At 45.5% G+C, this 23,180-nt stretch overlaps 1 protein-coding gene across 6 annotated transcripts in view; it reads right to left on the bottom strand.

Moving 5' to 3' along the window:
- The window catches only part of LOC139054438 (WW domain-containing adapter protein with coiled-coil-like), a 436,373-nt gene that overhangs the window by 311,569 nt on the left and 101,624 nt on the right, over positions 1 to 23,180 (bottom strand). For 5 of the 6 annotated variants that reach the window (XM_070531406.1, XM_070531400.1, XM_070531402.1 and 2 more), the window contains 2 exons: positions 11,377 to 11,714; positions 4,317 to 4,495 (listed from right to left, as the gene is read on the bottom strand). In XM_070531406.1, coding sequence (XP_070387507.1) covers positions 4,317 to 4,495; positions 11,377 to 11,714 — 517 coding nt within the window. The remainder of the gene's footprint in view (positions 1 to 4,316; positions 4,496 to 11,376; positions 11,715 to 23,180) is intronic. The other variant, XM_070531403.1, reaches the window with a different exon arrangement.

The following is a 23,180-nucleotide window of genomic DNA, read 5'->3' as shown; positions in this document are numbered from 1 at the left end:
CTAAGATTCCCCTTGAAGCAGCAGTGCTTCATGCTTCTGCCGATTACAAGCAGTGGCCGCTTGTCTATGATGTCCCCAATAGCGCACAACAAAATTGCTACACGCCACTTGATGTGTTTTCCCCCATGGAATTTCTGGCCTTTTAAGTGCACGGTCATCAATGAAAGCATCTCGTAAAATAAGGCACTCTCATCCACATCATAAATGTTCAAGGGCTTGTACTGGCCCAGTACTTCTTTGCTAGTCGGCAGCTATGATGACATTGCCACAGGGCCAACAGCTGCTGCCTCCCCAGAAATGACTTTGGGCGCTAAGTCGTGGCAGGCTTTGAAACAGCTCAGCCAGCCAGGGCTTGCACTCTAAGTCTGGCACCTTCTGCTGAAGCACTCTGCCCAACAATGGCACTTTGGCACCCTGTTCATAAAACCCTGCAAACACTGCCTTGCCGACGCCCGAGAACACCGCACCATTTCCGAGCATGCCATGAATGGAGGCCTTGTTTTTCAAAATTGTGGACATCGAGCTGGACGCAATTAGAAATTCGTCGGCGATCACCATTTTCTTCCTGCCATTTTCAACCTGGGCAATAGTTGCAGCCTCATCCTGTACTATACCTGTCAACCTGCCGTGATAAAAAATCGGGAGACTTCATTCACGCCAAAGGGTGGGGGGGTGCATCACTGTTTCAACTTCCGGTGGCCTTAGCAACTCGGTGAAACATGTTTTCAATCAATGTTTTTCATTTTTTCCAACCATATGCCACTGCATGTCCCACCTTTCTTTAGCAATGTCCTCTGGAAGACTGTACGCCTGTAGTGTGTCAAACTCAGCTTCGAGAGCATCTAAAGCATCTTCAGCATATTCATTGGCATCTCAGAGCAGCAGCTGAGGGAAACTCTGAATAAAGAAACGAAGACTCGAGAGTGATGCCTGTGAAATAAATTTCAGGTTGTCCATATCCGCATTCTTCATAGTTGCGTTTCAGAGTTGCATCTACATCCATAGTGCTTCGCCTCGTCTCATTTCGGAAATATTTGCTGTAGAAGAGGCCCAACGTAGTCACTGACACTAAGAGGTAGGTTGTGTTCGACGACGAATCCCGTAAGCAGGCACTCCGCACGTGCGATACTGTCGTCGCACTTGTTCCGGAGAAAGTTCCTTATGTTGCCTTGCTGCTCAGCGGTACGAACATAGCTTTGATGCTTCGCCGTGGAAACATGCAGTTTCAAGTCGCCGTTGACACCGTGAGACACGCTGACGTCGCATCCAAACATTCTACAAAATGCAAAATGTTCTCCTTTTCCCGATGTCAAAAAGCACAAAAATTCAGAAGTACAAGATCGCAAAAACTTCTGCAAATACCTTTTCTTGGGCTTTGAGTGCGCCATGGCATCCAGCACACGAGGACTGTAACTTTACACGGTGCACCGCACACACACAGCCTAGCCAACACTAATTGTACACACAAGCAGCAGCAACAAGATGCACCGATGCACTATGGAGGAAGGCATGCATGAAATGCAAGAGCTACATTGGCTCTGGCTTTGGTCGGCTTCCTAGGCACCGTAGTCAGTTGCTTAGTCAATGATACCGATGGTGCTAGTGTGGCCGTTGTTGGTGATGCTGATGATTACAATGCAGCTGTAGATTCCGCAGTGCCGGTTTCGCAAAAACCATTATTGCGCGAACAGAGACCACTTTTCGGGAGATATAAGATAGTGATCGTACAATCGGAAAGTTCAATAAAAATCGGGAGTCTCCCGGGCAAATCGGGAGGGTTGGAAGGCATGCTGTACTATAATAAAGTTCCACCTTTTGGCTGGAGGCGGAGCGGAATCGTAGCAGGCTGGCAAAGCAGGTGGACCGATCCCCACACACACACAGTTGACATATCCTAGCACCAGCCACACACAGCAACCACACTGCACATACACGACTATGTGCAGCAGTAGACAAAGCAAAAAGTGCATGGAGGAAGGAAAGTATAGGAGAGGCCCCGGCTAGCTCAGATCAGTTGAAGAGAGTGTGACAGAAGTCACGTGGTGTTTTTCGCAAAGAATCACTGGGGTTGGTATGCCAAACATGAACGTTGCCATAGCAACCACTCTCGACCTCTGAAAAGTGAGATAACATTTTTCGTTCCGTGTCTTTCTTGTAGCACATTCTGTTCGCAAGACAGGCAGACTTTGGAGTGTTGTGTGTAAGCTTGAAAGTTGCGTTTCGCATCTGCGAATGCAAGAATGTGAGGAATCACGGCGTAGGTCTTTGTAATCTTCGTCAACAGGACACGGAAAAACACAGCAGCATGGCTGCTTCACTAAAATTGTTATAGAAGTTTCGTTGGCTTTGTTCTGACGTGTGTCAGCAGCACACACATCTGGCGGCTCGTAGTAATGCAAGTTAAAAGCTCACATCTATCTGCTCTGGCAAGCTGACTGGCGAGCCAAGAGAGTCAAGAACCAACATGACCACGCTTCTGGGTTCAAAAACGTGACAGCAGGGCCTTTTCTATTTTCATTCTTTCCTCCATGACAAAGTGTCATTGGGGTTATCCGAGCTTTCACATGTAGATGTCGATTTGGCTAGTCAGTGATTATGAGTGAGTATGGCACACAGGCATTCTGCTCTGCATTAGGACATGCTGTGATGGCACACAGGATTATAATAAAATGTGCCCATTGCGAGATTGCCTACGGTTCTTCTTCTTCTTTCTTTCTTTAATTTAAATCCCAATACATATAACATATTTAGTCAGGACATTGCACAGTCACCCATTGCGATAGGCAAGCCACCATCGTGATTGCTTTCGCCTGTTGCGAGGTGCAACTGCTCCACTAATAGCTCCACTACAGTGGTGTGCGTGCGTGCGTGTTTTTGTAAGAAATAATGGTGGTGGCCACACAAGTGTGGTGTGGCAGTAGTTTGCGCAATTTAAGGGCACAATGAATGCATCTCAACAGTTTTTGGACACAGTGTTACGTGAGTAGATTATTTGAGACTGTCCTATAAAAAGAAGTTTAATTGTTGTGAGATATGAAATGCATTGACTCTTATGGACATTCACCAGGGATCCAAAAATATTGTGTTGCGTTGAGAATTTCATTGCTTCGAGATTTCGTTATCGCAGGTTCCAACTGTATTACGTCGCCGACTTTCAAATTCAACAAAATTACTTCTTTTCTCATTCATAGTTGCTTTTTCTGATTGCCCAATGAGCAGGTTCCAACTGCATTACGTCGCCGACTTTCAAATTCAACAAAATTACTTCTTTTCTCATTCATAGTTGCTTTTTCTGATTGCCCCATAATTGCGACTTTCAGGTTAGAAAAATTCATGGGCGGCTGTAGTTATTCACATAAAACGTCAAATTTCAACATAACAAAATTTCGACAGAACTAGCAAATTACCGATTTTAGCGACTTCATTATATCGAGGCTTAACTGTGCAAGAATCATGAAAAGGCACTGAAACGAAACCAGCTCATTCATTGCATTACCAGAAAATGAAAAGTAATGTCGCAGAGCACAGCTCATCCTTGGCTGTTTTTAACAGAAACGTGTGGACAAACCTAACCCATCCAAGGCAGAGAAGGGCTTAATATGTCTGAAAATGTGGTGCTACCACATTGGCCCACTGGTTCAACTCATTTCAGAGTGACCCATGGCATTGAAAAAATACAGGATGCAATGCTCAAACACATGGCCAATATCATGGAGGAGGGAGAAAGCCAATATTCGGGATTGGTTTGGCTCGACAAGTTCGGCAGCAGTGCAGCTGGAAATCAAAATTCTTCACTATTAGAAGTTACCCTGTTGTGCAGATGGCGAAAGGCTTTTTCATGCAGGCGCGCCTGGGCGCAAGTGTGCTGCAATAGCCGTGAAAAGTGGCCGTTAGGCGCAGCACGCAGGAGCCTTTCCTTTATTGCGGCTTTACCAAAGGCGCAGCACTTGTATCGTTGTAAATACGAAACTTGCCGTCACCCCGATCTACACAAGTGCAAAGTTAATGCGAGTCTGCATATGTGGATATCACAGTCCCCAAAAATGATGTGCAAAGTTGCTTCACCTGAAACAGGTGCTAGGTACATTTTGTGCTGTCTATTCTTCAAAGATTGCAGCACCTTTGAGAGGCCAAGACATTGCGGAGGTGAATGGAATGTCTCTATTGTGTCCCATTATGCCAGGTAATGCACAGTCACACTTGAAATACATTTTCAGCTATTTCTGGAGGCTGAACCTCCCCCTGAAAACCAATGTCTTGTAGGAACATCATTCACTCTGTTCACAGGAATATGTACATATTGTCTGTGCACTCACGCTGGATGTTGCTGTTGGACATAGTGACAGTAGCTGTGGTAGCACCCGAAGCTGTTGTGGGTGCTGGAGAAGCCACAGAAGTCGGTGTACGTTGCTGTGTGCGCGACTTGGGCCGCCCCCCACCTGGGTCACTGGGTGTAGGCTGGTTAACTCCGCTGTTATTGCCACCAGGCTGTTGTCTGCACATGAAATGATGAAATTTGCTCTTTGGAGCTATTTCTCTGTCAGAAAAAATGCATCTATTACATTTAAATCTTGATACAACAAAGTTGGCAAAATCACCGCTTTGCTTCATTTAATCAAAACTTTGCTTCATCGAAGTCTGACCTCGTATTCAAAGAAATACAGTCGCTGCATGGCTTTTCTTAGATGGATGAGGGCATAAAAAATATCCAAATAATTGGGACAGTCCAAAAAAAAGCATTAATTTCACTTTAGAAACAAAATGTTTCATAGCATTTGAGAGTTAGTGACCAAAGTTTGATGCTATGTCGACGAAGCTCGCACCATTATGGCCGTGTGGCACTTACTTGGAAACCCAAATGAAATGCAAGGTGCTCTGACATTGGTGCAAGCGAAATTTTGATGCCCACTACTCTGCTTGCCAGCACAATGCACCTCCATTGTCACCCAGAGATGAATGACACTGAATGTTCACCTCAGAAAACCACCCTCTACACAGCACGACCAACACAGCTTGATATTATGCTTTTTCAAACACAACTTCCATAATGAAACTAAATACATAGAACATTGGAGTTGTACGAACATTCAAAATTACAAATACAAATAAAATAATCTCTGCTCTTCAATTTGAAAATGTTGAACCTTTTGAACATATGGGATTCTAAGGAGACAGAATGATGGAAGAAGTCCTAATGATTCCACTACAAAGAGAGCTGCACAGAGGCCCCAGTTCCCGAGCGAGTGCACCGAAATTTCTGCTAAACAGTCTCCAGTCATTCAATAAGAAGTACTTTCTTTAGGCAGCTTCAGATGGTGCTAGTGCGGCCGTTATTGGTGATGCTGACGACTACGATGTGGCTGTTGATTCCACGGTGCCGGTTTCGCAAAAACCATTATTGCGCGAGCAGAGACCACTTTTCAGGACATATAAGACAGTGATCGTACAATAGGAAAGTTCAGTGAAAAATCGAGTCTCCCGGGCAAATCGGGGGGGTTGGCAGGTATGAATATGTGCAAAAGGTCGGCGTACAGAAAGAAGAGATACTGCAAGCATATATATACCTGAACAGAAATTCGTAGCATCCGTTAAAGGGCCCCTCACCAGGCCTGGCCATTTCGAGTTGAAAAGCGCAGAGCATACATTGCGCGATAACGATCGTGTCTGCAAAGTATTACATCGCTCCACTCCACGGAAATACCTGAAATTTCAAACCAAATGCCGTTTTCTCTTCTCGCAGCCACCGCACTCCAAGCCGGAGGATGACATACATGTGCTAGCGTACCTACGTACATGTGTTTGCACTGTGACGTCGCTCATGGTGACACGTGTCTTCGAGAATTATTCAAGGCAGCATCTGTTATTTGTGTAATATGTTGCTTCAATAGACAAATTAAAGCTTAGAGAAATAATAAAACACAAAAAACAAATGTCTGCATGTTTTTTTACTTCGATCCTCAGCGAGAGAGATGTGCTTCTGTTTCGCCTGTTCCCACGTCGTGCAGTCATGCACGCACACACTGAAACTATGCCATTTTCTACCGTGTCCCAGCGTGGGATGATCCTCTGTAATCCAGTTGTGCCTGCCTCAGTATTCGTGTAGGACTGATTTAGACCGCTAGTCCGGCGTCTTCGTACACAGTGCACAAAATCGTGCACTGTACAAAACGAGACAATCACAACAGGTCACTTGCAATGCCATCAGCAGAAGTGTGCCGTGCTGCAAAAAAGCGAAAAGAAAAAAAAATGAAGGCAGGGCCCCTCAAGCATACGTCATGCTATCCTCAAAGTCCGGTATGGGAGAACGCAGGGAATGAGTTTCGCTTGCGGAGGCTTGACAGGGCAACTGGAGAGCACGTATATGTTTGCGGTGAAGCTCACCTCCTAAAATCATGAGTTCGTGGTACTGAAATATTTCTATCTCGGCTATTAATGAACAGAAAAATTATTTCCAGCGGAATGCTCCCTAGAGGACACATAACAACTTCCACTGGATAACCAAAATTTGCTATGGGGCCTGGTGAGGGGCCCTTTAAGAGTCGAGGTAAGGAAGGAAGGAAAGAGAACAGCAGAAGGCAGGGAGGTTAACCAGAATAACGTCCGGTCGGCTACCCTACACCGGGGGAATGGGAAAGGGGAAAACAAAGATGACAGGGAGAGAGAGGGAAGGAAAAAAGGAAATTAGCGGTGAGTTTGCTGACACGTATGGTCTAATAGAAATTGCATCAATAGTCAGAGATGTTCACACACGCCCATCATCCTCAAGAAGCACAAAAGCACCTTCACCGCTTTATGGGCCGACGAGCGATGGGGGCAGTGTTCCAGCAGCACGTGCACAGAAAGCAGCCGGTTTTTGAAGAGGCACAAATAGCTCTCTGGTGGTCGTGGCTAAGGGTGTCTGGACACAAGGCACATTGTCTTGTGTGCTGAGGAGGGTGTCGACATCTATAGTGCCCAGTGCGGTGCAACTCAGCAAGCAAAATTGAGCCGTATTGGCTGGTTCTTGGCATGTGCCGAGAGTGCAGGCCGTTGAAGGGAACAACGCTGCAGATGGTGTTGTAGAACGGCATGCAAAAGTGGTAGTGGCAGAGAATTGCAATGTGCCTTGTTGCCTTTGCTGATTTATGCTGCATCACCATTTGAAGTGCTAGTACAGTCGTGCAGGGCAGCATATTGTGACGACCAGCAAGACCTTGGTCTCGAGATGACGTGGTCAGTCTGGCTGCTACTCATTTTGCATAATTTCCCAGGTCTTTCGTTAGAGGGGCTACGTAAAGCAGATGCTGTCGCCTTTGGTAGCGTCAGGTTCATGCAGTCTAGGCAGGCAGCAATGGCAGCACTGGCAGCATAGGTTGTGAGCAAGGTGCAGAATAGTGATCCCGTAGTATTAAATCGCGACCTGCCACAGGTTCTCGTAGATGCCCGGGCCTGGTCGAAGTCGGAGCTCTGAAAGAAGACTGTCTGGCAACTCGCGACTTGCATGGAGATAGCGCAAGTGCTGGTCGCTCACGTTGTTGATGAAGTGATTCTCAAGCTGAAGAAACCAGATGGCGGAGTTGCTCCTGTAAAACTTTGGTAGGCTATGCATCTGCGGAAGGTACAAACACAGAACTTCAGAAAGCTTGCCTGCTGCTACTTGCCGCGAAATCTCTAATGCCGATAGCATCAGGGATGTGGTGATCACTGAAGCCATCGCAAATGTTGTGCTTGTGGGGTCACCATGCCTGCGTGAGTGAATTTTACGCCTAGAGGATCCAATGGGAGAGCTTCTGAATCAGTGACGAGTGAGGTGCCCCCGAACAGAAAGTGGATAGCTTGCAGGAACGTCCAAGGAAGGAGACCGGCAGGCCGTAATGTAGCCAAAAGCACTGGCGTTTGGCCCAGTGAATTCCTTGGAAAAAGTCGTTGCGCAGCTGCCTTTGAGATGGGGAGGAGACACATGGACAAAGTAGAGGTTTGATGCTCAGGCCGACACATGCTTACGATCAGCACGGGTGGACACAGGTGATGTGGAACAACAAGACACGGAATGACACGATGGTTTAAATGGCAAGAACTGTTGTGACTGAGCACTCGAGGTGGCGCAGCGAGCAAGAACGGCTGCACGCAAGTCCTCGTAGAAGTCGGGGCAACGCAGCAAGAGCAGGGAACCTTGTTTTTACTGAATTGGCTCTCCAGCTGGATGAATCGCATGTCCGGCAGGTCGATGCAGAATTCCCAGACACCCTACAACCGTGGGACATCTGGCAGACAGCTAGAGTTGGTGCATTGACACTGGCGTGGCTGGGCCAGTCCTCCGGTGTCACCAATTTGTGGGACGCAACGTGAAGAGGTAGCTGCCATGGCCATGGTTTATTTAGACCGGCCAGCCATGGTGCTGCTGGATCTTGAGAGCGGCCGATACCGTGGTCACTCAAGTCGAGCGCGCTAGCGTGTTGTGTTCTATTCTCGTGCTACATGCCTATGAGCCGCCTTCTTCACTGGTTCTCGAGGCAATAGTCCGGGAAAGGTAAACAGATTGTTACATCGCACAATCCACTATATCGAAGTTTGTTATGTCGAGGTTTGATGACACACGAGTGCAGGTGCCGTCTCCTGTAAAACTATGAGCTCCCAGGCCCTAAATGAGCTGTTTCTGGCATTTCTGTGGTGCTTTGAGCAGTCGTTTTCCTCACCATGTCTGTTTTGTATATGGTACTGTTAATGGGCCTAGTACGCGTTCCAGAACTATGCGCATACACACACACCGTGCACCAAAAAGCGGCATAAAACCCTCTGCGTTTTGGCGAAGCTAGCAAAAAGGAAGGCGGTAAGATGAACAGGCTCATAAGGTCTATTGCAAACTTCACTTATAGCACGCGCATAGGCAAAGGTACTGAAGAAACGAAGACAAGCGCTTGTCTTCGTCATTCTTTCAGTCCCTTTGTCTATGTAGGCGCTGTAAGTGAAGTTTACAATGGAATACCAACTAGCCCGTACCCAAACCCTGCTTCAGGAAAGGGGACCTTTAGTGCCAATGAAAGAGCGAGAGTCTACCTAAAGCTATGAAGGACTGCCAGTAAATGAACTAGACATCTCAGTGCTCGCACTGTGACTGGAGACGGCGCATGTGCATGTGTAAATTAAAGAGCACATGCTACGTCCTGTAACGGTGCCACCTTTTACCAACATTCTGTGCGCACCCCTTGGAACGAGGACTGGGGAACGACAACACAAGTGCTCTTTTGCATTGCTCCGCACTCAGAGAGTTGTCAGAATTAACTAGTACGTGGCCGAATAAGTTTGAATTAATGAGAGTTTGATGCCATTAAATAATGCATACGCCTGCTGGGACAAGAGGACGAGTTCGAATTATCCAATATTCCAGCTTAACAAGGGTTGAATTAACAAGTTATTGTGCCGCAGCGATATGGAAACCTCACCAGGCATACCTATCAAATACATTAAAAGCTGTTCAGAATCGCGCTGCACGGTTCATAACACCTAATTACAACTGGCAGAGAACTGTTAACAGCATTAATGACACCAATTTGAAAAAGCAATGTAAAAAAAAAATATTTTGCCTCATTTGATGTGCCATTCATTGAAAAATATGTTGCAGCAAAAGTCAGCTTCCTGGTATTCAAGATATCCCGAGACTTGTAACACCACCCAGTGTCTGCAAAACCAAAACTGTAGTAAAGTGGTCTCATGTGTAACAAACAAATGCCTGAATTGTGCAGTGTAATCAAAAGCATGTGCAGCATGCTTCGACATAATTCGGCTCTGCAATCTGGTTAGCTCTGAGAGTGACCGCTTCAGAAAGGTGTTGGTCCCTGGTCCGATCCCTGGACAAATTTTTCTTCAACTGTGAAACTTTGTTTCTCAGAAACCTGTGCTACAGTCGGGTGGATAACAATTTTCCCTTTCAAGCACTTTTTTGCATTTATTGCACGTCGTCCGCTAATATTGGAAAGGGGAAGCCAGAAGGTGGTCAATGGCAGTGGAGCTGCGTTTGAAGATGGCGGCACCCATGTAGCAGCACTGTAAACTGTCTTTAGCGAGTAGTGTATAAGCACATAAAAAAAGGAGAGGTAACGGATTCCACAGCACTCTGCAAACGACACTGGTACTGTTCCCCAAAGCCAGAAAGAGCCAGAACCACTGGATCAGTGACATGTTTCTTCATGTTTAGATTAAAAGCTTTAATATTGTATGTCAACAAGGCTGAGTGATGAATGAGAATATGTGCTGACTGATTGATTGAAACCTCTCTCAACAACTTTCAGCTTTCTCTTGGCTACAGAAAGCAACTCAATGTTAAAGGGCCCCTCACCAGGCCCCATAGCAAATTTGGTTATAAGCTGAAAGTTGTTACGTGTCCTCTAGGGAGCATTCTACCGCAAAAAATGTTTCAAGTCGGCTCATTGCTAGCGGAGATAGAAATATTTCAGTGATGCGAACCCATGATTTCAGCAGACAGGCTCCACAGCACAGCGAGACTCCCCCTCCGCTTGCTCCATCTAGCCTTCACAAGTGAAATTCCTTCCCTGCGTTTTCCCATGCCGAACCTCGAGGATCGTGTGACACATACGTCACGGGCCCCGCCTTCACTTTTTTTTTTCTTCTCGCTTGTTTTTTTTTTGTTTTTTTTTTTTTTTTGTTTTCGGCGATGTGCATTTTTACTGGCGGCGTTGCGCGCGAGCTGTTATCGTTTCGTGCAGCGCATGATTTTGCGCGCTGTGCACAAGGAGACATAACTAGTGGCATAATTCAGTGCTACACGAATACTGAGGCAGAACAAGCGGGTCACAGAGCGTGATCACACACCAGAACACGGTAGAAAATGGCATAGTTTCAGTACCTGCGCACATGACTGCACAACCGTGGGAACAAGCAGACGAAGCGGAAGTACATCTCTCTTGCTTCAGTGCGAAGTAAAGCAAAAAATCGGCAGACATTTTGTTTGTATGTTTTATTATTTTTCTAAACTTCAATTCGTCAATGCAAGCAACAGATCACACAAATAACAGATGGTGCCTTGAATAATTTTCGAAGTCACGTGTCACCACAAGTGACGTCACACTGCAGATTCGAGTACGTAGAGGCAGGGACACGACTATGTCATCCTCTGGCTTGGAGCGCAGCGGCCACGAGGAGAAGGAAAAACGGTGTTCGGTTTGAAATTTCAGATCTTTCCATAGTGCGTAGCGATGTAATACTTTGCAGACACGATCATTATCACGCAATGTATGCTCTGCGCTTGTCAGCTCAGAATGGCCAGGCCTAGTCAGGGGCCCTTTAAAGCAAGACCTCTCCTGTAGCTGTCAGCTTCAAGCCTTCACTCATCTGCAGAATCCACATGCATGAGATAGGTGTGAATGATGCGGTACTCACTTTTCCCAATCAATCCACTCCTTAGGTTTCTCCCACTGAGAGACCTCAGTCCTGCAGTTGTAGTAGTACTTCTTCCCAGATGAGCTGACATGTTCTGACCAGTCCCCCACCTGCTGACGCCTGTCTTTGCTCTCCGCTGGCTGCTCCTGCTGCAGCTGTGACTGTTGCTGCAGCTGCTGCTGCTGCTGCTGCTGTGTTTCTTGTTGTTGTTGTTGTTGTTGTTGTTGTTGTTGTTGTTGTTGTTGTTGCTGCTGCTGCTGCTGCTGCTGGTGGTGGTGCTGTTGTTGTTGTTGTTGTTGTTGTTGCTGTTGTGGCTGCTGCTGCTGCTCCTGCTGCTGCTGCAGCCACATGACAAGACATATGTGTCACACACTGAATGGAAGGTATGTCTGCAGTAGCATAATAAATGCAGGCACAAATGGTAGAGGCAACAATGAAGGCAACATTATGCACTTGGGCAGATGTAAAAAGAGTCTCTGTGATGAGCTGTGTGTTGTGAAATATATGGTAAGGGACCCTGCTCTTAAAGCTACACTACACTCTATTTCCCACATAGTAGAAGGTAACAATGTCGGCGTTCGTGTTGTCCACTTCTCTACTCTTGTGTCCTGTCTGCACGCCTCACTTCTATTTTGCATAATGTAACAATGTATATATAGTAACTTTTTGCACTATCTCTATCTGCATTCCTGACCAAAAAATAGTGCACACCGCATCACACCAAGAAATAGGAATATGCTAGATAATTTAGAATTATGCTAACAAGTTATGAAGCAATTAAAACATAGAGGACATTACAAATCTAAACTATGGCCTTGGAGCTACGCCAGAAGCCCGACCACTCTCACTGCACAGCTTCCACACTATACATCTACACTGCCTGCATCCACGACAGCATACCGATTTTGTTCTTTAAAGTCGCGAAAAGCAGGGGCTGCGTCTTATACACCCGAAAATATGGTACTTTTCTGAGTTAGTAACTAGTATTTCAACTTAAAGAGTCCTCACACAGTCCTCCGACTATCTTCACTTTATCAATCTCGCAGAGTGGAGGGTCTAATATGGTTGTCACACAAAAAACTGGTGTCTTAATGCACATGTTAAATTGAGGTTTCTGTTATAAATCGCTACCAGCAAGACTTTCCCACTGACGGCGACCACTATTTCATCATGTACTGCGTGAATGCAGGGCCAGTGCTGTGTCGTCTGCTCTGAAGTAGTTCCAAGACCATATCGGATGCTTTTCTGCGCACGCTCAAGCACTCAATGGTGCAGCAAGTGCGTTGCCATTGAATTGTTGCCAAATTCCATCGATCCTGTGATGAAAAGCAGCAGCAGACTGCCGACACGTACATAATCCCCGGAAGGCAAGTGCTAGTTTCGGTTTCAAGGAACATGTGCACTCCTAGCAGTTGCCAAACATCCTAAGACCTCGTGGAATGAAGTAGATGTCGATGTTCACATTTTTTGTCTTTCACATGTTTTTAGAAATAAAGAAATTTGAGTGAACGGCAAACAACTCTTTTTTTTGTGTGTGTGTGTGAATTTTAAATCTGGCGAAACGTGCAAACTGGTTGACTACATGTGTCTGTCCAGCTTCCCTCCACTCACACTTGCCACTCACTCAACGATATCACAAGTTGGATCGCGCTCGGTCATCAGCTTCGGTTGTCGTGCCAAGTATTGAGATGGGAAAGAGAGAGAGCAGCTTGCTGAGGCGTGTGTGGAATGGAGGAGGGCCTACCAAGCATTTGACAAAGATGGCTAAAAGGGCACCTCACATGTCTTGCGAGTCTCTGTCGTGTTCTACCACGGGGATTTCCAGCTCTGTGAAGTTTTTCAGGTTTCTTAATGACAACAGGTAAGCACAAGTATTTCACTCTATTTTATGAGCAGGTATTCATTTTGCATGAGTAAACCAGTTCTGTGCAAGCATGACTGAACTGATAAGGGCAGTATTGCTCGACTAATTCATCATGATGGCAGGCCATCTGCTGCTGGTGAAATACTTGTAATGAAGGGCTTGGGTGCGTGCTTGTTGGGCTATACATTTTGTTCACTATTTACTTGTCATGAACTGCCAAGACTAAAGTGAAAAACACTGCCATAATGTTAAATCAAATTTCAAGACCGATGATGGCAAAATGATGTACACACTTAATTCCTCATTGCGATTTGATGCACCCCTTATCATACCAAAGAAGGTTAAATCTGTGTGTTTTCTCTGCATTCTTCTGCAGATTGACACTTTTGCACTACGTGGAGGTAGTCTTTTTCCAGTACGGAATGTGTGAATAAAAACAAAAACTTTCAGCTTTTACTTGTGTTGAGTTTTGGCTGACTGAGAAATTGGCCGGCTTTAGTTGATCCACTTCACAGCACACAAACAAAATTAACGAATGTTGGTGCCAGGAAGTTATTTTTTTTTTTATTCTAGCCCCCACTATATCTGTGGGCTAGTTGAACTGTACTCCTAAGCTTAACTCCAAGTTAGGAATTTCAAAGCGACTCACTTCATGAAATGATGAAATGTAACATTTCAACTGCAAATATTGGCAGTTAACGATGGTTCCTTATATAAATATTTGTTATCCCAACTGCTTGGCACTGGCGTGTACAACCAATGTCTCAGTGCTTTAAAAATGGACAGAAGCTTGCAAGGTAAATACGGCAGGAAAAAATAACTTTGTAAGGACAGCACACTTCGGGGGGTCCGCAATCTGTCTCCGCACGGCGAGCGTGCCTGCAAGAGAGCATTGAAAACATCCCTATTGCATGCGGGAAAAGAGGGCTTTCGTGGCAACCCTGCTCCTCCCGGCTGCACACCCTCTATCTTCTGGCCAGCCAAGTCATGAAGGCATTTTGTTTGTGAATTATTTCCAGTTCAATATCCGGCAGCCGCCAGTAATGGAAGCCACCACATATCGGCATGCGGCCGAGCGTCCCAAGGGGGGTATAAGGAGTTTCCAGACCCTGACATACATTTAAAAACAGAACAACCCAAGGTGGCCTAGACGTATTTCGAGCTCCTGCAATCGCTCCTGCTGCTTACGCAAAAGCATAGCCTTTGAGAACGGCTTCAGTTACCTGAGGGAGCTATTTCCAGAAGTGCTGCCAGACTACTGTACGGTCCCCAACAGCAGTACAAAAAATTTATAATTTTTATACAAATTTTCTACCGCAATGAATGTGTTCAAATTTTCCCAGCTTGCTGTGGGACACATACGGTTGAGCATGCAATGCAGAATTCACGCTCAAAAATTTGGTGTCATGACCTCTTTAATCATGTCTCGGCTGTAATTTTTACTCATTAGTTGTGACATCGCGACATATGAACCGTTTTAAGGCACAACCAGCACTTTAGTCCCGAGCCCTTTTACCATGCAAAGCTTGTCAGCACATACAAAAAGATCAGATGTCTGGAGAATATGTTCTTAAGGAACTTAATGTTAAAGTGAATGTCTACCTCCACTTTACATGTACATTCTAAAGAATTAAGGGTTCTGTTATGTACTGTTGCGGGCAACAAACACTAATAAAATATTATGGTTTAGATTAGAACAGCCACTAAAACTAAATGTGTACATGTTTTGCCAGGGCACTTAACACTGTGGGAGTCTCAAGAAACAGCTAAAACGTGTGTGTGTGTGTGTGGGGGGGGGGGGGGGGACAATGCCATCAGCTTTGGTTCAAACTCTGGTTAAACAGAACTCATGCTTTTGTGAATTCCAGTTATTCGGAGCTTTACTGAAACGGCCACCTACCTCATTAGCATACAAAACAAGTCCAACATACATGTCATGCGGTGATGCCATAAATAATGGAAAAAATCTAATCCATGAGACAAAGTTAATGCAAATAAAATATGTCAAAGTTGCAACAATGTTTACATCGCGAGGATTTCGCTCGGATCCTCGAGGTGCAAGAGAGCAGCACTTCAGAGTAGGCATGGTGTTGCAGCCAAGCTTCTACTACTGCTTCTTTCACATGTCCACAAAAAAGATACCTCAGATGATGCCCTTGCTGCTTGCTCCAAGGACAGTTCATGGCAAAGACTAATTCTACATATTAACAAACACATAGATATTACGGTTCCAGTTAGCATTAATGTTTTGGGTCACACGGCAGGCTACACAGTTGAAAATTCACTACGAAGAGCTGTTATGAATGCAAGCACTGCACAGAATTATAGGGAATTTTTTTCACGCATGATCAAACACAACCTTGTGCTAAAGAAGCTACAATATTAGAAGCCTAGCACACATAAAGTCTCTTTACACCATAGTAATACCAAAACACTCGCACACTTCTCGAATAAAACAATTCTTGTCGATTTTTTTGCCCTTCGCTTAAAAGAAACTTCACATAAACTGAAACAAATTTTCTGTCCCTTCGAGATCTGTTTAACAGAAGCCTACTACAATTAAGAACATATGTCTTCTTGAGTTTAGAAATCATCACTGTGAATCAATTGTCGATCTCTTTTGTTGCCCTCTTCTGCATTGTGCTTGTGCCCACAGTACCTGTTGTCAATCATTCAATATTGATATCCTCTGGTGTCACTAGCTGCTTTACCTCTAATCCCGATTACTGCCACTAGATGTATACACTGAAAGAAAGGCAGGGTAATATCATACGCAATCTCGAAGATATTGTGGGAAAAGGCACTTCTGCCAGGTTTATTGTCGCAGAGCGTTAGCCGTCCTGACATGGCGTACTCAAGGTGACAAGCCAAACATCAGCATACTCCTGGTTGCGAGCCCATCTTCTTCCTCTTCTTCGATGCGCCGAACGAGCATGATTTCCAACATCCTCCGTGGCCAACAATGTCATCCACACAGTTCCAGGGGACAAAGAAGTTGAACCGGTCTCGTGAGCTCTGTGTTGTCTGCTAGTCGGACTTTGCATGCTCTGACGTACCCAGCACTCCCCTTAAAGATTTTAACAACTTTACCTAATTTCCAAAACGTAATGGGTACTTTGTTATCTCTAATAATGACAAGGTCATCATTCTGTAAACAGTTGTCGGGCTTCTGTGGCCTGCTGTGTGCACTTCTTAGTGTCAAGATGTATTCTTTATACCAGCACTGCCAAAAGTCGTTTAGTATTCAGGCGCGCAGTGTGTCTGTGCAACCTCCCGAGTTCTCATTAACTTGCACTTGTGGAAGGGCAGTGAGATGTCTACCTTACAAAAAGTGCGAAGGAGTTAGTACTTCTGCTTTGGTAGCATCATCAGAAATGTATGTGAGTGGTCTAGAATTTATCACTGCCTTGACCTCTGTTAGTAAAGTGTGGAGCAGTTCGAAGCTGAAGCATCCTTATCCTAGTGTTTTCCTGAGGCAGTTCTTAAGGGGCGACATGGGTTGTGGAGATTATTTCCTGCATCTTATGGCCAAATCTGATGAAAATAAACTATCTTACTAATGCTATCTTCGTCTGGTCGTTTCTGAGCGCTCTGGAGCACTCTCGCGAGCGACGTTGTCTTTGGCTGGTTGAAAGAGGGTGCACGCCCTGCGTTCGGCTGGTTCTTCTCGATTGCTCTCCTCCATTATGGAGCGCTCTGAGGCGCTCCGAGCACTGTCGTCGGAGCAGTCATCGAGATTGAAACGTCATCGCAGCGCCGCGTCGCTGCTGTTGGCGACGGCCCACCATAACCTTGGCAACCTAGGCTACTGCATGCTGGCGTCTCGACGAACGTTCGTCCCGCCGGCACGTCCGCCGGTTTTTCCGGCCGCGCCGGGAGCTTTGGATAGGTGAATCATCGGACATTGGAAGTAGTCACGTGGCTTCGCATCGGCAATTTCCTCCTCCGAGAGCGAGTCGCACGTTCGGCTTGCGCGCTTTTCCTCTACCTTTGAGCTCGGGAAACGCCCGATCTACCAGACTCTGCTTTGGGGCATACAGGCGACCAGTCGAAGATACCATTAGTTTTTTCGTGCTGATTTCAAATATGCAATAATTTTTCTGGTAGGTCCATTAGTTCAGGAGATTGACAGTACCGCCACTCTATTGTTTCCGGAGACAATGGAAAGAAGACTGCTCAGCAGAAAGTGAATATTATTGCATAGCTAGATACTATGATTTTGATTAGCCATTCTGCAGGTGATCCAAATTATTTCCTTGTCCGTCCTGAGGCTACCACAGCAAAAGAAAATTAATAAAATGGAAATATACATGCACACAAATTTGAAATTCTGCTGTCAGCACTTTGTAATATGCAGATTAGGCTTTCTGCTAAAGAAAGAATTATTGCTCTAGCTGTTCTAGATCACGAGATATCACTCCGACAGTCTGGTGAAGTGACCCAAACACATGTTTTGAGAAAAGTGAGAAAACATGCAAAAACCTATTTTATTTAAAAATTTACAGCTGGAACAGCTCAGTAGGCACCAGGCATGTAGTCCTGCTGACTCCCAGCCCCTGTGTGCCGCTTTTTGAGGGACTGGCGCATGTTTGCTGATGCTTTGCACTTCTTGGCTGATGCTGCCATTTGACACGTATCTTTCTCGGCCATGCAGGTGCGACTTCGCTGGCTTGGATTTAGACAGTTATTTCATTATGTTCTTTCAGGCCCTTGCATTGCCTGCATTTAACTTTAATACTGCCTCTGCCACAGCAGCCTCCACCATGAACAAAGAAGCCTGACGGTCTTTTGGCGCCAGTACCCAGATCATCGAATGCAGGCTTTCGTTACTTTGCATTTTACCACGCTGGCAACGTTGCAGCAGTTTCTTGTATGAAATATGTTCATATATGGGACGTAAAGCCTGACACACATGAGGAGGAAGCTTTCCAGGATGTTTTGGAACCGGCTCACCCTTGGCCACTGCAGCATTTTGCTTGCACCTGGAGTTCGGGCCTGATGAACAAAGAGTGTGATTAGTCACATCATCGTTTGATGTAATGTGATGATATGTGGCCATCACTGCATTTTGAGTGGCATCTACATCTCCTTTGTGGGTCTTCAAAGCCCATCCATAGTATGAGGTTAACTTGGAGACCAAGTCTGCTGTCAAGCGGCCCTTTCCACTAAGACTCTCATGTCCAGGGCCTTTGTGTTTTGCCACCAAGGTGCGCAAAGCCGTCCCCATGCGCTTCTGCACGTGATTCACGCAGTCCTCTTTTTCAATTGGGATATACCCATACACTTCATCATCTTGTAAAGCGAGATAACTGCGGCTGTCCCTGTCACAAAGTACCGTTGTATACCGCAGATTGTGCCGCTCCAATGATCGCCTGAAAAGGATGAGGGCAGCTTCCACCCCCATCTCCCCAGCTTTCTTATTAGTGTTCTTCTGACACTTTTGGCCATTCTTCATGGCTCCATAGGAAGGGTCACTCTCCTTAGGCCCCGACTCGCACCAAACACAGAAATTGCTCAATACAACAAAGTCGAGCACAAGTCCGCTGAACAACTTGATCACAGTGCCGACACCGACACTAAACGTATGACCGCGGGTCCTCCATGAACTGTCATACGACACTGCAATGTTCCCGGTATGACCCATGTTCAGTTCGGCGTAAAGTTCGCGAACAGACCACGCGCAGTCGTTCGTCAGATTATGTGCCGGCCGCTGGCGCTAACTTCGTCTTCACGTAGCTCCGCCACGTTTTCATATGAAGAGCCCGACGGCTGATGTCCATCAACGAGAAAGCGTCATTGAACACGGTCTGTCGGTTCCCATTGCCTGCATGGCACATGCGTAGCCAAAATGTACACAGCAAAGGGTTTCTTTCGTTCAGCACTGTGATCGCGTGGCGAGCTCCACACCGACGCAATCTCTACACAGTTTGCGTGCACAAAACACAGCTTCACAGTGAGTCCGTATTCCTGCTCGTCTCGGACGATTTCTAAGGCACCATTGCAGATGTTGCAGTTATCAAACGTTAATAGTGTTAACGGCACTGAAATCCACAATCTTAAGTGTAGTCCCATCAGGCGGGCGAAGTGCATCGTCGGTACTGTCACCCACGAACTCGTGTTTCCTCTCCATCGCTTGAGCGGAAGACAACTCCGATAGCTTTGCCTTGGCTTTAGCTTCCTCCTCCTCCAGCTCGGGGGCTTGCCAGTAGATCATATCTTGCCATACGCGAGCACTGGTCGAAGGGTCCGTGGCAGACAGACTTGTCACAGTATCCGCAGTAGCCGATGCGGTCGTTAGGCCTGCCATTGCTGCATCGACAATTTCGGCATCGGACGCTGAGTTTGTGGCATCCTGGGCGTTTTGTAGTGTTGAGCAGCGTTTTTTGAAGTTTTCGATGAGCTTCCGTCGCACTTTTTTCGCACCAAACTTGTGCTGCATTCGAAATTTGCGTTCCATTTCAAACATCGCGTTGACACTGGGGCAAGATGGCGCACCTCAATGCGCGGGCGACTCCAAGCGCGGAGCAGACCATGGCCATGCAGTTCCGCCTGTCAAAAGGCAAGCTCAAGTCACGTGCACCGAGTGACTAATAGGAGGGCATTCTAATACCTTTTTTTGCCGCGCATTTTCTAAGAGGTCAATGGCTGAATGGGGCCCGTTCTGGCAAGAATTTGAAGGGAAAAGTCGCTTCCTTCAAATGAGACCAAAGCTAGCAAACGTGGAAGGCTATGTTCACACTTGGGTAACGGCAAGCAGACGGAAAAGCCAAAGCGGCCGTTTTCCACGCATGTACACGGTGTTCACATTTGTTTTGCCACTGCAGCGGAAACCGCTGCTGCTTTCGCCAGAATCTATCTAGTTTATGTACGTTTGTCCGCGTCGTCGCGCTGTTCATCACACTATTTCAAGACATACGTTCATTAATTGACCCATCAGTTACTAAAACCTATCATTTCGTGCAACTGCACGTGTCATTTTAACTTTTGTCTACCATGGAAGATAAACAAGCCATAGTTTCGATAGCTTTAGCTAGTTGCTTTTCCTAAAAATAGACAATTAACAACGGAAAATGTTAAATTTTACGACCGGATGTATATATGTCCGTGCAGCTTCCGGTGAAGCGGAACCGTTTTCCGCTTTAAAGTGGCCAAAAAATCGGTCCGAGACAGATTTTTTTCGCCGCCTGGTTTTTCGCCCGTTTTCCGGCCTAGGCGGGCGGATTTTGACTACTTTTTTCCGCTTCCACCTGCTCCGAGACCAAGTGTGAACGTAGCCGAAGAGCAGGCACGCGTTTCAGAAAATGTTCTATTTGAAATTCAGCTAGTACATGTCATACAAGGCGTCACTGCAGCTAAAATACTGACGTTATCGGTATCAAATTAACAATGTAGATGCAATAATAGCTGTACGTTCCAAAAATGCAATAAAAAAAATCTAGCTTTTTCGCGATTTTTGGTCGCCACAGCGCGTGTCCTCCCTTATAAAAGGCCTTCCTAATTGCGCGGATACTATCTTTACATGGAAGTGTTGAGCTTGTTATGCCCTTGTACGCTGCCATCGATGCGCATCTGTCAGCTGCTTCGTTACCCAGTATACCAACATGAGTTGGGACCCAGCAGAAACAAATTGATCTCCCATATTTGCTAAGCATCACCATGTTTAAAATGTCCCCTATCAGGGGTTCACGTTCAGATTTCAGATGCAGAGCCTTTAGTGCACCTAAGGAATCAGTGTATATGACTGCATTTTTGTGTTTGTCAGTGTCATCTTTTTAACTACAACCCCTATAGCATAAACTTCAGCCGTGAAAACAGAGGTATGTTTTGGTAATCGAATACTTGTTTCCCAATTTTCCATTACAGCTCCCACGCCCATGTGTTGTTTTGTTTTGCAGCCATCGGTGTAAAATTGCATGTTATTTTGATATTTGTCCTGAAGAGCCCGGAATTCTTGTATAATGTGTTCGTGTGGGGCGTCTCTTTTCTTTAGATGTGTTAATGTCCAGTCACATAGCTGTGTGAAATCGTACCACGGAGGCAACCGTTATGGTTTTTTGGCAATCTGGAGGACTTCATGTGAGATGGCATAATCCCTACAATATTTCTCATATCGCAGGACAAGCGGCCTAATCATGTTCAGTTTGTATGTATGTATGTATGTATGTATGTATGTATGTATGTATGTATGTATGTATGTATGTATGTATGTATGTATGTATGCATGCATGCATACATATGGCAATAAATTTTGTATATCTCACAATTTTTGTTACATATTTTTCTTAGTAGATACAAGCGTGTCTTTCGAAACTTTGTTCACTTTTATCCCACTATCTTGATTCTGGCTATTTTTATCTTTTTGTGGCATACATCTCGTTAATAAAACTTATGTGTGAAAAGTGCATTTATTCTGCTTTTGTTTATATATTAAATAAAATATTGAGTGCAACAGTTCCTTCAGAAAAAAAAAATCTGGCATAACCTACAAAAAACACCTATTTTCCTCATGTTAGGGAAAGAGTTAAGATAGGCAACAACAGGAGTGCCCATTTGCTTGTTTTCTTTATTGTGCCTGTTCTATGCCCAAAATGTTCAATTTTAGAGCTATACTTTTCATAAGAAATGTGGTTTTTAATTTAACATTATGCGATGAAAGTGGCGCAAGCGTCATCCCGACTTCGTCAAGCCTCCACCACAATGAATGGATGACCTTGGGCCCGCCTGCATCACATGCAGTGATGTTCTCTGCATACCTACTGATTTTCATGCCATTGTAGGCAAAACACGCAGACACAATGGGCCAAGCAGTATTGGTGAGACATCAAGAGAAAAGGACGTGCCGTCTCACTTATGTGTCATTGTACATGAATTATGGAATGCCTGAACCATGACTACAAGTCTCACACTTGCACCATTCAGGATTGTGTACCTACACATCAAGTTTCACTGTGTTTAAATCAGGGTGTCAAACTGAAAAAGATACCAGTTCAGTTCAGGTTCGATTTTGTTCTGGTTCAGTTCCAGTTCGGAGAAATAAAAATTTATAACAGTTCGAAAACCGGTTCGGCAGTCTCTGCCAAAAAATTTCCTGGCTATCCCCACTGTTGCAATAAATTGTGTAGTTGAACACATTAATATCCCTACTTAAGGACATCACCTTATGCTCACTTTGTGTTCACCCAGTTTATCTAGATTTAGTAACAAATTGACCTAACGGCCGAATTATGAGCATCACCAGAAATCTTGATTCTGCAGAGCCCCTGGAACAACTTTTCGGCCGCTGAACACAACTGTCATGGCCGACTTCAGAAGTGTCAGCGTCTTTGCCAAGTTGGCTGCAGTTACCAGTCCATACCCATCATCTATCCCCATGCTCACACACAGCACAACTTGCCAGTCCTAACAATCTGCTAGTAGGGTTCACCAATAGAAGAAGTAGTTATTCAATTTTTTTTTATATAATAATATTTGGGGTTTTACGTGCCAAAACCACTTTCTGATTATGAGGCACACCGTAGTGGAGGACTCTGGAAATTTTGACCACCTGGGGTTCTTTAACGTGCACCTAAATCTAAGCACACGGGTGTTTTCGCATTTCGCCCCCATCGAAATGCGGCCGCCGTGGCCGGGATTCGATCCCGCGACCTCGTGCTCAGCAGCCCAACACCATAGCCACTGAGCAACCACGGCGGGTGAAGTAGTTATTCAAAGAATCGTGCAAACTACTGAGCACTTGTTGTCGCCTTGTATGTTTCACCCATCTTCAGGGAGTCTACCAAGTTGACATTTCCAAATTCCCTAATTTTTCCAGGTTTTCCCTGAGCACCTGAGCAAAATTCACTGAATGAGCTAGAACTTTGTTTTATGACAAGACAGGTTGACACCATGTTGCCCAATGCTGTCACTCTCTAGTAAGCATGTTGAAACAAAAAAAACGAAA

Source organism: Dermacentor albipictus, chromosome 1 (genome assembly GCF_038994185.2).
Source record: "Dermacentor albipictus isolate Rhodes 1998 colony chromosome 1, USDA_Dalb.pri_finalv2, whole genome shotgun sequence".
NCBI classification, from domain to species: Eukaryota; Metazoa; Arthropoda; class Arachnida; order Ixodida; family Ixodidae; genus Dermacentor; species Dermacentor albipictus.
Note: the sequence above shows the minus strand (reverse complement) of the source record. Positions and strands in the feature narration are given on the sequence as shown.